Here is a 12814-nt window from a genome sequence, read left to right on the forward strand (position 1 = left end):
TTTGAGTTGAGTACTGTAAATGTATTTCATCTTTATTTCATGTCTACTCATGGTCAGTTACATAGAAATCCTCCATCTTGTGTGGTTTTAATGTAGGAGCTACAGAGCCTAGTGTTGGCCAGCTGTCACTCCACACAGAGTTCAGACAGCTGCTTTCTCTCTCCACCATCAGATTCTGTACAACTCCCAAAAGCCAACACGCAACATGTACTCAGAATATCAGTAACCCCGGGTCCTAGTGAAAGCAAATTCGCCCGCTGAAGAATACGAACTATCCTCCAGTAAAACGTCTACTTTCGGTCTACTAAATGTTGTTATTCCGAGAGCATGTTAAGGTTAGCCTGAGGTGGAATACAGTCTGATTTTGGATAAAATGCACCTTTTAGTGTTCAACTTTTGGTACAGGAGGTTAGAGAACATAAAAACACACATTTCACGTCACGTCTAATACGTGTCAGAGGACCTTCCCACTTTGACACCTGGTTAACCTTCGTTTAAAAACAAACAAAATGGGGGGAAAAAAAAAATCAACAGTGAAGTCACACGTCAGCTCAGCGTGTGTAGTGAGTGTATGTGTGTGAGTGAGTTTAAGCACACACTCACAAGAGTGTGTTATGGTCTGATCAGTGCTTCAGCAGACACTCGATAAAGTATGTATGTTACTGGCTGCGTGGCAGGAGTGGAGGGAGGGCCGGGGTGAGACGGAAAAGGGGCAAGAGGGGTGAGGGCAGGGGAGGAAAAGGGGGAGAAGTGAGGCCGCAGCGTCTCTCCGTTCATTCAAAAGGTTTCTTCACATAATGCGGAGACCCTGGATAGAAGCTTCTAGACTCTGAGGAGGAAAACACATGACAGAGAGTTAGTGATGGAAGACTCAGAAAAAGTTAACTCACAAAAAACACTGTTTCTGTGCATTTTTACCTTGAAGTCCCAAATGGTCATTGCTCCATCGATACCTGTGGTGCAGAACTTGCGACAATCCCTTTTGTCTCCCTCATAGATAGACACTTGGCTAAGAAACAAACACACAGGTGATGATGTTGACAAGCCTTTGTTATCGTTGTGATCTTGGTGGGAAATTTGCTAAAATGCTTATCTGCTGCTAGTTAAATGGTAGTGGTGACAAAAAGGCTTCGGGAAGTCTGTGGGTGTGGCTGAAATATCACATATAAGGTGGAAAACACCACCATCATGAATGGATTCAGTAGGTGCTTTTAATCGTTTTTTCCTGGTTGTTTTACACCTCTTTACCAGACACAATTTCACACTGTGTGCAATATTCAAATATAAATCGGACCTGCCTTTCTTATTTTTGTGTGTCTCTTGTTTCCCTGTTTTTCTTTGAGTCCCTGCTTTCACCACATTCACTCCCTGCTAACAGGCTGAGGCGTGTTAGCAAATTACGACTGAGTAGATTCCATTCTGTGCAAACATTGCTACGACAGCATTCAAGATGCTGATCTTTGACTTGATCTACAAGTTTTGCAGCAGTAAACTCTTTAGAGGAAAACAAAAACAAAACTGAAGTCTGGAGCTCTTACTGTACTTCCAAAGTAACATGAATAATCTTATCACACTGAAGAAAGCAAACAAACTTGTTTCTCAGAATATATTGCAAAATATCAGCTAATTACTGCCGGTCCTCTTGGTCACATTTGAGTGTTGCAATGCCAAACTACACCTTAAAACAATAAAAGCACTACATAAATAAAACTTCTGACCTGTGACCTAGAGATTGAAACGCTTCCTGTTTGAAAACACGTAAAGCTAAGCAGATCTGACACCAGAGATCACCTGAGAATTAATTGAAATCAGCTGCTTATGGCTCTGCATTTTACTTTGAGTGATGAGTCATGTGTCTACGGCTCATCCAAATTTTGTCTGCACAATGTCTGATTGCTCACTAGAACCACATGAAGTGTGCACATTACCACAGACTACAGTGGGGCAAAAAAGTATTTAGTCAGCCACCGATTGTGCAAGTTCCCCCACTTAAAATGATGACAGAGGTCAGTAATTTGCACCAGAGGTACACTTCAACTGTGAGAGACAGAATGTGAAAAAAAAAAAAATCCATGAATCCACATGGTAGGATTTGTAAAGAATTTATTCGTAAATCAGGGTGGAAAATAAGTATTTGGTCACCTCAAACAAGGAAAATCTCTGGCTCTCACAGACCTGTAACGTCTTCTGTAAGAAGCTTTTCTGTCCCCCACTCGTTACCTGTATGAATGGCACCTGTTTGAACTCATCATCTGTATAAAAGACACCTGTCCACAGCCTCAAACAGTCAGACTCCAAACTCCGCCATGGCCAAGACCAAAGAGCTTTCGAAGGACACCAGGAAAAGTATTGTAGACCTGCACCAGACTGGGAAGAGTGAATCTACAATAGGCAAGCAGCTTGGTGTGAAAAAATCAACTGTGGGAGCAATCATCAGAAAATGGAAGACATACAAGACCACTGATAATCTCCCTCGATCTGGGGCTCCACGCAAGATCTCATCCCGTGGGGTCAAAATGATCATGAGAACGGTGAGCAAAGATCCCAGAACCACACGGGGGGACCTGGTGAATGACCTGCAGAGAGCTGGGACCAAAGTAACAAAGGTCACCATCAGTAACACACTACAACGGCAGGGAATCAAATCCCGCAGTGCCAGACGTGTTCCGCTGCTGAAGCCAGTGCATGTCCAGGCCCGTCTGAAGTTTGCCAGAGAGCACATGGATGATACAGCAGAGGATTGGGAGAATGTCATGTGGTCAGATGAAACCAAAGTAGAACTTTTTGGTATAAACTCAACTCGTCGTGTTTGGAGGAAGAAGAATACTGAGTTGCATCCCAAGAACACCATACCTACTGTGAAGCATGGGGGTGGAAACATCATGCTATGGGGCTGTTTTTCTGCCAAGGGGACAGGACGACTGATCCGTGTTAAGGACAGAATGAATGGGGCCATGTATCGTGAGATTTTGAGCCAAAACCTCCTTCCATCAGTGAGAACTTTGAAGATGAAACGAGGCTGGGTCTTCCAACATGACAATGATCCAAAACACACCGCCCGGGCAACAAAGGAGTGGCTCCGTAAGAAGCATTTGAAAGTCCTGGAGTGGCCTAGCCAGTCTCCAGACCTCAACCCCATAGAAAATCTGTGGCGGGAGTTGAAAGTCCGTGTTGCTCGGCGACAGCCCCAAAACATCACTGCTCTCGAGAAGATCTGCATGGAGGAATGGGCCAAAATACCAGCTACTGTGTGTGCAAACCTGGTAAAGACCTATAGTAAACGTTTGACCTCTGTTATTGCCAACAAAGGTTATGTTACAAAGTATTGAGTTGTATTTTTGTTATTGACCAAATACTTATTTTCCACCCTGATTTACGAATAAATTCTTTACAAATCCTACCATGTGGATTCATGGATTTTTTTTCACATTCTGTCTCTCACAGTTGAAGTGTACCTCTGGTGCAAATTACTGACCTCTGTCATCATTTTAGGTGGGGGAACTTGCACAATCGGTGGCTGACTAAATACTTTTTTGCCCCACTGTATATACTTTTCAAACAGAGTATGTAAGGTTGTTGCAAAACCTGTTTTTATGTATAAAGAATAGAAATAATAATAATAGAAGTGGATGCAGAACAATGGAAAGCTCCTAAAATCATCTGTTTTCTCAAACATGTGATGCCTAACAGCATTGATTCAACACTAAGTGCTCATTTACCAGCAAGCTAGTATTGATGAACTAAAATACTAGAGCCCAACATTAAAACCCATCTGTGTTTTGTACAGGCTAAAGTTTGGAGATGGGGTGTTGGTTAAAATGAATATGATTCATAATATAATTCAACTGCACCATAGGATATAGTCTCCAAAATTACCATTAAAATGTTTGCATTACCCATGCGTGCATTAGTTTTCTGGGTGACCTACGTGATGCTGTTCTGGTGCAGTGTGTCCAGGGCAGTATTGCGGTCCTCAGTGGTGGCTCTCTTGTCCATGTTCCTGAAGCGCTCCATGGCAGAGATGTTCCTCTGGATGCTCTGCTTGGGGAGGTCGAGCTTTGTCACAAATGTCAGCGCTCCACCGTCGTCGCAACGGAACAGCATCGGACAACAGTCATGACCCTGAGGAGGGAGACAGCAGAGTTACTACAGCGCTCCTGGATCACTAGAAATCTGTGCAAAGGAACATGCAGCCACCATATGCTTTATTCTTACCGCAGCTACTAGACTGTTCTCTGAAATAAAAATGACACTGAGCAGAGGAAGGAACTCCGTCTTCAGCTGTGAAGGACTAAACACAAACAAAATAAAATTAATATGGTCCGAGTGGCTGATTCGATTGCACTTAAAAAGATAAAGAGAACACAGGCACAGGCTACTGAATACTATAGTTTAAAACACCCCAAAATTAATTGTAGCTAAAGAAAAAAAAAATCATATATATTAAAGAAAAATATGGGATGGGTACCTTTGGCAACACGATGAGTGTGGGATAATTTTAAATGAATGAAAAGGGTTTTGTTTCAGATGAGATTGGGATGGATTCACTTCACTAACTGCTTTATGATTATGCAACAATGGTAATCTCTTTATGGCATTACTCAGTTTGCTTTAAAGGCCACAACATTTGCCCTTTTGTGGTCAATGTTAAGAATTCAAAGTGCAAATTGTGTTTTTACCCCCTGCATTATTTTCTGTAACTTACTCACTTGAGATGATTGTTGTTGTTTTTTTTACATTTTTTGCATAATTGCCGTTAGTGAATCTGTCAAATCCCACAATCAGGTGCGGAGACAACTCTAATTTCACGAGATGTGCTGACATTCAGACCCAACATCTATCAGGCGACACCATTATATATATATATATATATATATATATATATATATAAAAGAAGTCAGCTTTAATTCTGACTTCTTATATAAAGAATGAGTAAACCATGTGCATTTTAGAAGAATACAGGTAACAACTAAACATACCTGGCAGTCTTAGAGCTGTCCACCACTGTGACAGTACTGTCATGGCTGACCCAGGCCAGACGGTTACCAGAAGCTGAAAAAGAGACAGAGTGGACCCAACCCCCTCCACCTAAGAAGGCACAAAACACACACAAATTGGTAAGTTCACAGAGCAACTGTAAAAGAATATCGACAAGGCTAAAAATAAATAAATAAATAAATAATAATAAAAAAAAAGGGGGGGGGGGAGCAGAGGGGGGTGTCAGACCTGCTCCTCCAAATTCTGCTAGCACAGCCCCAAATGGCATCTTGCTGCCCCAGGGTGTGGGGCCTGGTTTCTCCTCCACCTCTTTAATGTAGGCTGAGAACACCCTAGAGACCAGAGAGGGAGAGATGAGCAAGGAAGCGGGCTGGAAGACAGCATGAAAAACAGAAATTGAAACCGGACAAAGCCGCCTAGCTAGTTTTCAATACTCTAATCTTCATCTCCTGAACCATCTTTTACCTGCACTTGAAGTCACATGAGCCAGCAGCCAGCAGGACATTGTTTGGATGCCAGTCCAGACTGAGGATGGTGGAGCGAACTGGCTTTTTGATGTGCTTGCTAACCCACCTAAAACCACACGAAGAAGCAAAGTTTTTATAGCAGGACATGTAAATATTTAAACCCCACAAAAACAAAAAAACGACTCATCAATTATGAGGCACAGCAAAAATAAAAGGGAAGTAATAAGTACAGGGTGGAGGAAAAAAAACAAGTCCTTTAATCCTGGGAGTGTATCTTCATCAGCTGGTTGGAATGCAACGCTTTGCTCTTACACTAGGTGAAGACATTCAATTCCCAGTTCGTTTTAAACTGGACCACACCCCCTACCTCTACATTTGCATGACGACTTCCTTGCAGCACTGCACTCTCTCTGCGCCAGAGATAAGTAGAGAGCACCAGAGAAAGGCTGCCCTTCACCTAATGCTCTGTTAACGTCCTCACATAATTATAGCCTTCACTGGGTTTGTGCTGTGATTGCTTAGCACACATGTGTCACCCTCATTCTTCTTTAAATGCTATCAGAACATGCCAACGAAAGAAAATCAACTCTACTTTTGTGTTCATGACATTTACAGGTGTAGCGTTATTATAACTATAATGATAAGTATCATTTCTGTAATGATATTGGTAGCAAGTCAATGTGGCTACCAACAGAATTTTTCACAGTCTATAACTGCTGAGAGAGACATGCCTCCCAACTCTTGATGACGCACTTCTGTATGAAAGTTCAAGCCACACCTCAGATAAGCGTTTCACACAGGCTGTGTGGCTGCTCTGACCTGTTAAAGCAGGTGTGAAAATTGAGGTAAAGCAGTTTGGTCTGGACGTATAGGTTCAAAATAATGCACTAATAATTCAAATAAATTGCAATACTGAACTTAAATGCTGCACTTTCAAAGAAAGACATTATTCACAACATTCACCAGAACATCAGTGCATTTAAATCATGCCACTGCTGGATTAATAGTCTCACCAATCGTTCTCGGACTCAAAGTAGCAGACAGAGATGAGTCGAGCACCGCTGCCCACTGCAAACTTGTTCTCCAATGGAGACCACTTGACGAAGGTGGCCGCTCTGTTGATCCTGAGGATGACCAGTGTGGGCTTCCATACCCCCTCCTTCTGGGACCACACATAGGCATTACGGTCTGCTCCACATGTCACTATGCGGTCACTTTTGGGAGCCCAGTCAATGCCTATAACACAGCCAATAAGCAGTCACTAACAACTCTACTAATAGCTTAGACAAAAAGAAACCCCTTTAGGATCACACAATCCCACCTTAGCTGTGGTTTTACTTATTAAAGAATTCTTCAGAAACATTAATTTTACTGACATGTTGGGTGAGACGTGGACTGAAACGTCACGTTAAATAAGTAAAACAAACGATCAGTCTTAAAAACATCTGATTAACCACCTGTTATATGGCCATTGTGTTCCTTCAGTTCATGGGTCTTAACCCACTGGTTGCCACTCTTCTTGTAGATATGAACTTCATGGTTATTGGGACTAATGGCAATTTCTGAAGGAAAACAAAACAGAAGAAACCAGCTGGTTAACAGGATGAGCACACAGATAACAAACAAGTTAGACCAGTTTTCTGATACATGCCAAATTCCAACCTGTGTTACCCAAAATAAACTGAGTCAATCTTATCTCTGTTCAGATGAAATTGCTCTAACAGCATTCTTTGTAGTTGTGATCTGACCACCCAATGAAGACAAAGACTTTAAGACCTTAACCTTGAAATGTGTTGTGTTAAAGTGAGCATTTCTCATAGCTACAGTCTCAGAGCCTTACGTGTCCTGTCGCGGTTCCATGCGTGGCAGGTGATGGGTTCCAACAGAAACTGATGAAGGGACATGTTTGGGTGTGGTCCTTAAGTTGAACTCTGCGAAGCAAAAACACACAGCAAAAACTCACAAAGCAAAGCAAAACACGGCAAACACACTCCCAGCCAGCAGGAGACCAGAACGATGTCTCGGTAGACTTAAAAACTAAACAAATTACAGCATACATAATGGAAGCTGCTGGTTCACTGCTCACATAGGACAGCTAGTTAACTTAACTTTTAAAGCACCCTAACTCGTAATGTACGTGTTAGCCGCTAGCTTGGATTCTTTAGATAAACCCTGTCACCGAGAAGCTTTCTTTACTAGTTTCTCTTAAATAATAATGGCAAATTAACGTCAGCAAGCTGACTTTCACTTAAGTCCGTTTTCGCCCCAAACAGACGTACAACATTCTTCTAAACCAGTACGGACTTGCTAAGCTAGCTCCGGTAATATTACCATTACTAGGTCAGCTGCTTCCCTCGGTAAATTAACATTAGCAAAACGTTTCTAGCAAGTCAATCAAATTGCTAGCTCACATTTCGCCGGTGTTACACAGACCTAATAGCAAGATGGGGAATTTTGAGGGATATAATGACAACGACTGTGTCCACACGCTTACCAGAAGGCCTCCTTTCTAAGATTATTTTTTCCTCGTACAAGAAGCCTTTACTCCCGGTGACAGCTAGACCATTAGCCTGTCCATCCCACTAGCCTCCATATGCTAACTTACCTCGTCAGTCCGGTTCTCCCGAGTGTTGAACTCTTGTTAGCCGGTGAGCTAAATCACGCTAGCGGGGGGAAAGGTTAGATTAGGAGTGGACCTGAATTCGCGGACTCTGGTCAGTCGACACGAATTCGTCCAGGAATGTTGAGGGGAATGTCAAGACGGCCAGCAGGATACGACTGGGAGCATCCGGTAGCTAAAACTCTGCAGCAAAACCCGTGGATGCCAGGCTGACAGCTAGCTTAGCATCATTACGCTAGCTGTTACATTCAAGTGAATAACCTCGTTCACGTCGCTAGATCTCACGTTACTCCTAGCCCGAGAAGAGCTCCTCTGGTGCTTTACCCAGAGTGCTTTAAACGGTTACAAAACAGCACAGACTTGTGGCCGTTGTATCAGTGTTGTATTAAACACGACTAGAGGACTTCATCAGGCTTAGATGGTGTGTTTTGTCTGATAATGTGTGAATAATGCTTGTGAAGCTCGCACACAAGAATTTCACTCACATGTGCTGTGACAATAAAAGTGATTTGATTTGATTTGCCAAAACACAGAATCACCGACTCGGAATTTTAAAACCAGGTTTTAAATATTTATGGTACTGTAAAATTCTTGACCCACCCCTAGTTTCTCTGTATTTAGCTTTTCATGTCATCTTTTTAAAGTGGTCTTGAGCAATAGTGCTCCAGGCTTTTTTCAGTATTTTTCCACCAAAGAAAGGATTAACAAAGAGCTCTTGGCTGAAAAATTGGCATATCTTTGCATGATAGGCAGTGTGTTCTTAAAATGTTTGAGGAAACTGGACAAGTGAAGGACAAAAGAAGAAGTAGGCCTAAAAACCATCTATAACAGATAAACAGTATCTGATCAAGATGTCATTCTTAAGGAAGAGAAAAGGTTGAAGTATGCCAAATTATACAAGAACTGGACAGAAAATCAGTGGCACCAGGTCTTATTGGAGTGATGAGTCCAAATGTGAAGCTTTTGGCCAAGTCCTCATTAATATGTTGGAAGTCAGTAGAGTCTGTTAAGTATCTGATTGGCATTTTTCAGGCTTCATTTTTCAGCATGACAATGATCACAAATACACTGTTAATGCAGTAAAAGCATAGATTGGCTCCTCCCTGCAACCCTGATAAGGATAAGCATCCAAAGAAATGAGGAGCTCTATTTTGCATAATAGAGCACATCTGGTCTTACTCATAAAGAACAGATTATCTTTGGTGTTTAAAAAAAACAAAATTTGATTTTTTACCAATTTCCAGTGGAATAAAACTAAGCAAGATGGCTGTTTGGGGGAAGGTTTGCCCCAGACCTTTCTACCTGTTTAACATGCTCATGGCGCTATTGAACAATGGGTAATACCTTCTTGAACCAATCAGAGGCAAATTCAATTAACAGCACCTGGTACATCTGCTGATGAATCCCTGCTGGACGCAAACACAGGAGGCACATTTTAGGAGTTTTCCCTTGTTTTTCCTCTCACGCTCCCTCAGGCCTTTTAAATGGAATCAAATGTGGATAAGCTGTTTCCTGCACCTACGCCATACTTCTTACCAGGTAAAAATAACCTCTCATCTCAAGCATTGCTTAGTCTGTTTTCCTGTGGTTGAAAAAACAAAAACCTCACTGTGTATCCATTTTTCCAGAGGACTGTAAATCGGATCAAGATGTCAAAGTCTACAAAGTCCACTCACCTTTCACCCGTCCACCACCACCACCACCACCACCACCAGCACAGCCACCACAACCGCCTTCCTCGTCCTCGTCTTCAGGAGTTTGCTTGCCCAACAATATTCTCTCAGCTGTACCAGGTACAGGCTCTTCTACCTCCATTTTGAATATGTAATGTCACATTTTCTTTGCTCACTGCTAAGTTTAAACATAGCTTAATAATTTATTACTTTAGTTTACTTACTTTACTTTAGTTTTACATTTAAAAAAAATTAGCAGCAATCCCCTTCAGGTTGCATGTCAGCATTCATTTTTAACCTCTTCTCAACAGTGTATGATGCCCCTTTACGTACACCCAGGGCAAAGTTTGTGAGCTATGAAGCTGAGCTGCGATGCTCTCCAGGTCTGGCAACCTGCCCCTCCTGCAGGACTCGGGTCACCACAGAGGTCACCTTTAAAGCCGGGACTTTTGCGTGGCTCGTGTGTCTTGTGTTTGTGTTATGCGGGTGAGAGGCATTTAAACACTTCAGTCTGGTTGTTTTTTGTATCCCAGCATCGATCACACATTCGATTTCTAAAAAGTCAGAGATCAGCATGTGGTTCTTTCCGCCTCACAGGTTGGTGCTCGGCTGCTGCCTGATTCCATTTTTTGTAAACCACTTTAAGGACGCCTACCACAGTTGTCCACGCTGTCGACGGGTTCTTCACGTGCACAAGAAGCGGTGCTGCGAGTGAACACACAATTGCTGGAGTCAAATGCACGTTTAGACATAAGAGCACACGAGTTCCTGTTGTGTAAAATTCGATGTTTTAAACGTTTTAATCAAATTGTGAAAGAATCCTATTAAATAAATGTGTTCTGTGCCAATCCTTCAAGCTTTATTTCTTTGTTTTATTTAAAATGCAGAGCAGGGAGAAAAGCTTAATGTTTCAAGTGACCTTTGTTTGCATAGTTCACTGCACATCCAAACATCCAGCGAGGATTAGGCCTGCATGTGCACCTGTACTGTGCATAGTAAACGTGCTCTCACTAATCACTCTAGAGGATTAGAGGTGTAGGTTTATTTTAGATGTTTGAGCCTCAGGGTAATGAGCATCATACAAGCCCTTTTCTTTTTTTTTTTTTTAAAGCATGCCAACAACCTCCCACTCACAGCTCAGGTATAAGGCATCAGGAAATGTTATTCCTGTGTAGAGGAGCACTGGTGGATCCGCGAGGCAGTGACGCACTTGCAGCCAGCTGACCCTTGCATGGCTGAAGATGCATCAGAGTATCTCAACTCGGTCAGGAAATCACTTTCCTCCCTAGTCCATTCTTTTTTCTTTCGACACTTCACAAGCAAAAGTGAACTCCTCTCCTACTTGATGCTGTGCGCTGCCAAAATGCCCTTCATACCGCCAGTGTCCATCACGCGCTCTGTGTCAGGACTCGCTGGGAAGGAGAGACCCACCAACAACACTTCATCTGTATCTGCTGTGACCAAAGCTTTGAAAGAAGACAAAGGCGGCTCAGTGAAGGAGAGGCTGGCTTTGAACTTGAAACAGCTGGGGAAGAAGAGTCAGCCCAGGAGTAATCTGCCAACAATTAAAGGAGTGTCAGGGGCAAACAGAAGGGAAGGCTCGCTGCCTTCATCCCAGAAAGGCAGATCTCCTGTCACCAGCTCAGAGAGTCTGTCTAAAAGACAGCAGCACAAACACTCTGGTCACACTTCTGTAAAGAGTGACTCACAGGTGAAGCCTGTGAGAACCAAGGATCAGCAGGAGGTCCGTTTCACTCTGACTCTCACACCCGAGGCTGTCCTCCTGCTGCAGCGGAGAAACAGCGAGAAACACCGGCAACGTTCAGTCGCCAGAAATCCCGCGAGTGGATCCACCTTGGCTCCCGGAGGAGCCACGGAGTCCCGACGCAGGAGGGAAAACGTGCCCAAAAGGCAGAGAAACGGCTCTCACAGCGGCAGAGTCCCCGCTAAAAACAGCACTGACGCTGAGCTCGGAGACATAAACTCAATTCTGAAAATCTCCCTTTTGAATGAGCGGCACAAGTACGACGACGTGGAGTACGAGGAAGAGGAGAACTACGGCGTGGATGAGCGCGTGATGCTCAAATGTACAGAGTGGCTACGTGGGCTGGAAAACGCACCAATGACGGCGGGGAACAGGCTGAGTCGGAGCGCGAGCAGCGTGAAAAGTTTCTGAAGGTGACTGGAAATGAGCGAGCGCCCGGGATTAAATGCGCGTTGTCATGGTAAATGTCAAATTTCCCCCATACATATTTCCAGGATAAAAAATGTGATGTGATGTCATTCAGCATGATGGTGTCGTGGCTATCTCTTTATACTATTGGATTACAACTACAAGGGCTGTATGCAGAAGAAAAAAATATTTATTTTTATTTTGTGTTTTTGAGCCTTGGGTGTTAAGATCCACTGAAATATTTTGTGGAAAATATATTTTCATTGACACATGGCTTTCTAACAAGGTGCAAATGTGCAAGGACGAGAAGACACAACTGTTCACTGACTGCCCGAGCATGCGCTGTGAGGTGCAGTGCACAGAGCAACACAGCTGCTGCAATGTGTAATCTATAGTGATGCACGAGCCTCAGGAGGATTTGCACGTCACAGGATCGTCTCTAATAAAGATAGATAAAGATAAAGATCTCGCACAAGATGACACTTTATCCGCAGTTATGCAATGTCAGAAGAGTAACCGATGAAGTGTAATTAAAGGGAAAGTCAGCGTTTACTTTGATTTTTAATGCTTTTCCTTAGTCTTCTGTGCCCTCACTTTAAATTTCACAGCTAAGCAGTTTGCACCATTACCGTCATTTGATCAGTATCACGTTTTGTAAGACTTGCAGTCAATTAAAAAAAAAAAAAAAGAAATTAATAAGTTAAAAACAGGGAAACTTTTAAAACTTTTTAAAGACAAATCATTTGTACTTTTGTTTTTGTAACCAACACTGTCTAAGAAAGCGCTAAGTAGCTTTCTACGGATTTAAGGTCTTGGCTTGGCAGTTGTCAGACATTTCCTCGTGCACACACCAAGTGCGCATAGTATATCAGCTTATCCACCT

The 12814-nt window shown here is 42.8% G+C and overlaps 2 protein-coding genes across 3 annotated transcripts; one reads left to right on the forward strand and one right to left on the reverse strand.

The window, feature by feature from the left end:
- On the reverse strand, positions 1 to 8390 carry arpc1a (actin related protein 2/3 complex, subunit 1A). 2 transcript variants are annotated; one of them, XM_080879319.1, is made up of 11 exons: positions 7960 to 8390; positions 7306 to 7396; positions 6923 to 7027; positions 6479 to 6701; positions 5464 to 5571; positions 5227 to 5330; positions 4980 to 5088; positions 4216 to 4291; positions 3929 to 4122; positions 919 to 1009; positions 1 to 829 (listed from the first exon to the last, which is right to left on the reverse strand). In XM_080879319.1, exons 2-11 carry the CDS (start codon positions 7367 to 7369, stop codon positions 791 to 793), a joined length of 1113 nt encoding a protein of 370 aa, XP_080735445.1. In that variant the 5' UTR covers positions 7370 to 7396; positions 7960 to 8390; the 3' UTR covers positions 1 to 790. The 2 variants fall into 2 exon arrangements, with proteins under 2 accessions (XP_080735445.1, XP_080735444.1); XM_080879318.1 differs by having other exon boundaries at positions 8071 to 8388.
- Positions 8391 to 10893: 2503 nt separating this feature from the next.
- On the forward strand, positions 10894 to 12208 carry LOC308394792 (uncharacterized protein). The gene has a single exon (XM_080879320.1). It carries the CDS (start codon positions 10990 to 10992, stop codon positions 11932 to 11934), a length of 945 nt encoding a protein of 314 aa, XP_080735446.1. The 5' UTR covers positions 10894 to 10989; the 3' UTR covers positions 11935 to 12208.
- Positions 12209 to 12814: the final 606 nt, after the last annotated feature.

The sequence above is a fragment of the Rhamphochromis sp. 'chilingali' genome (genome assembly GCF_963969265.1).
Source record: "Rhamphochromis sp. 'chilingali' genome assembly, chromosome: 4".
Taxonomy (NCBI): Eukaryota; Metazoa; Chordata; class Actinopteri; order Cichliformes; family Cichlidae; genus Rhamphochromis; species Rhamphochromis sp. 'chilingali'.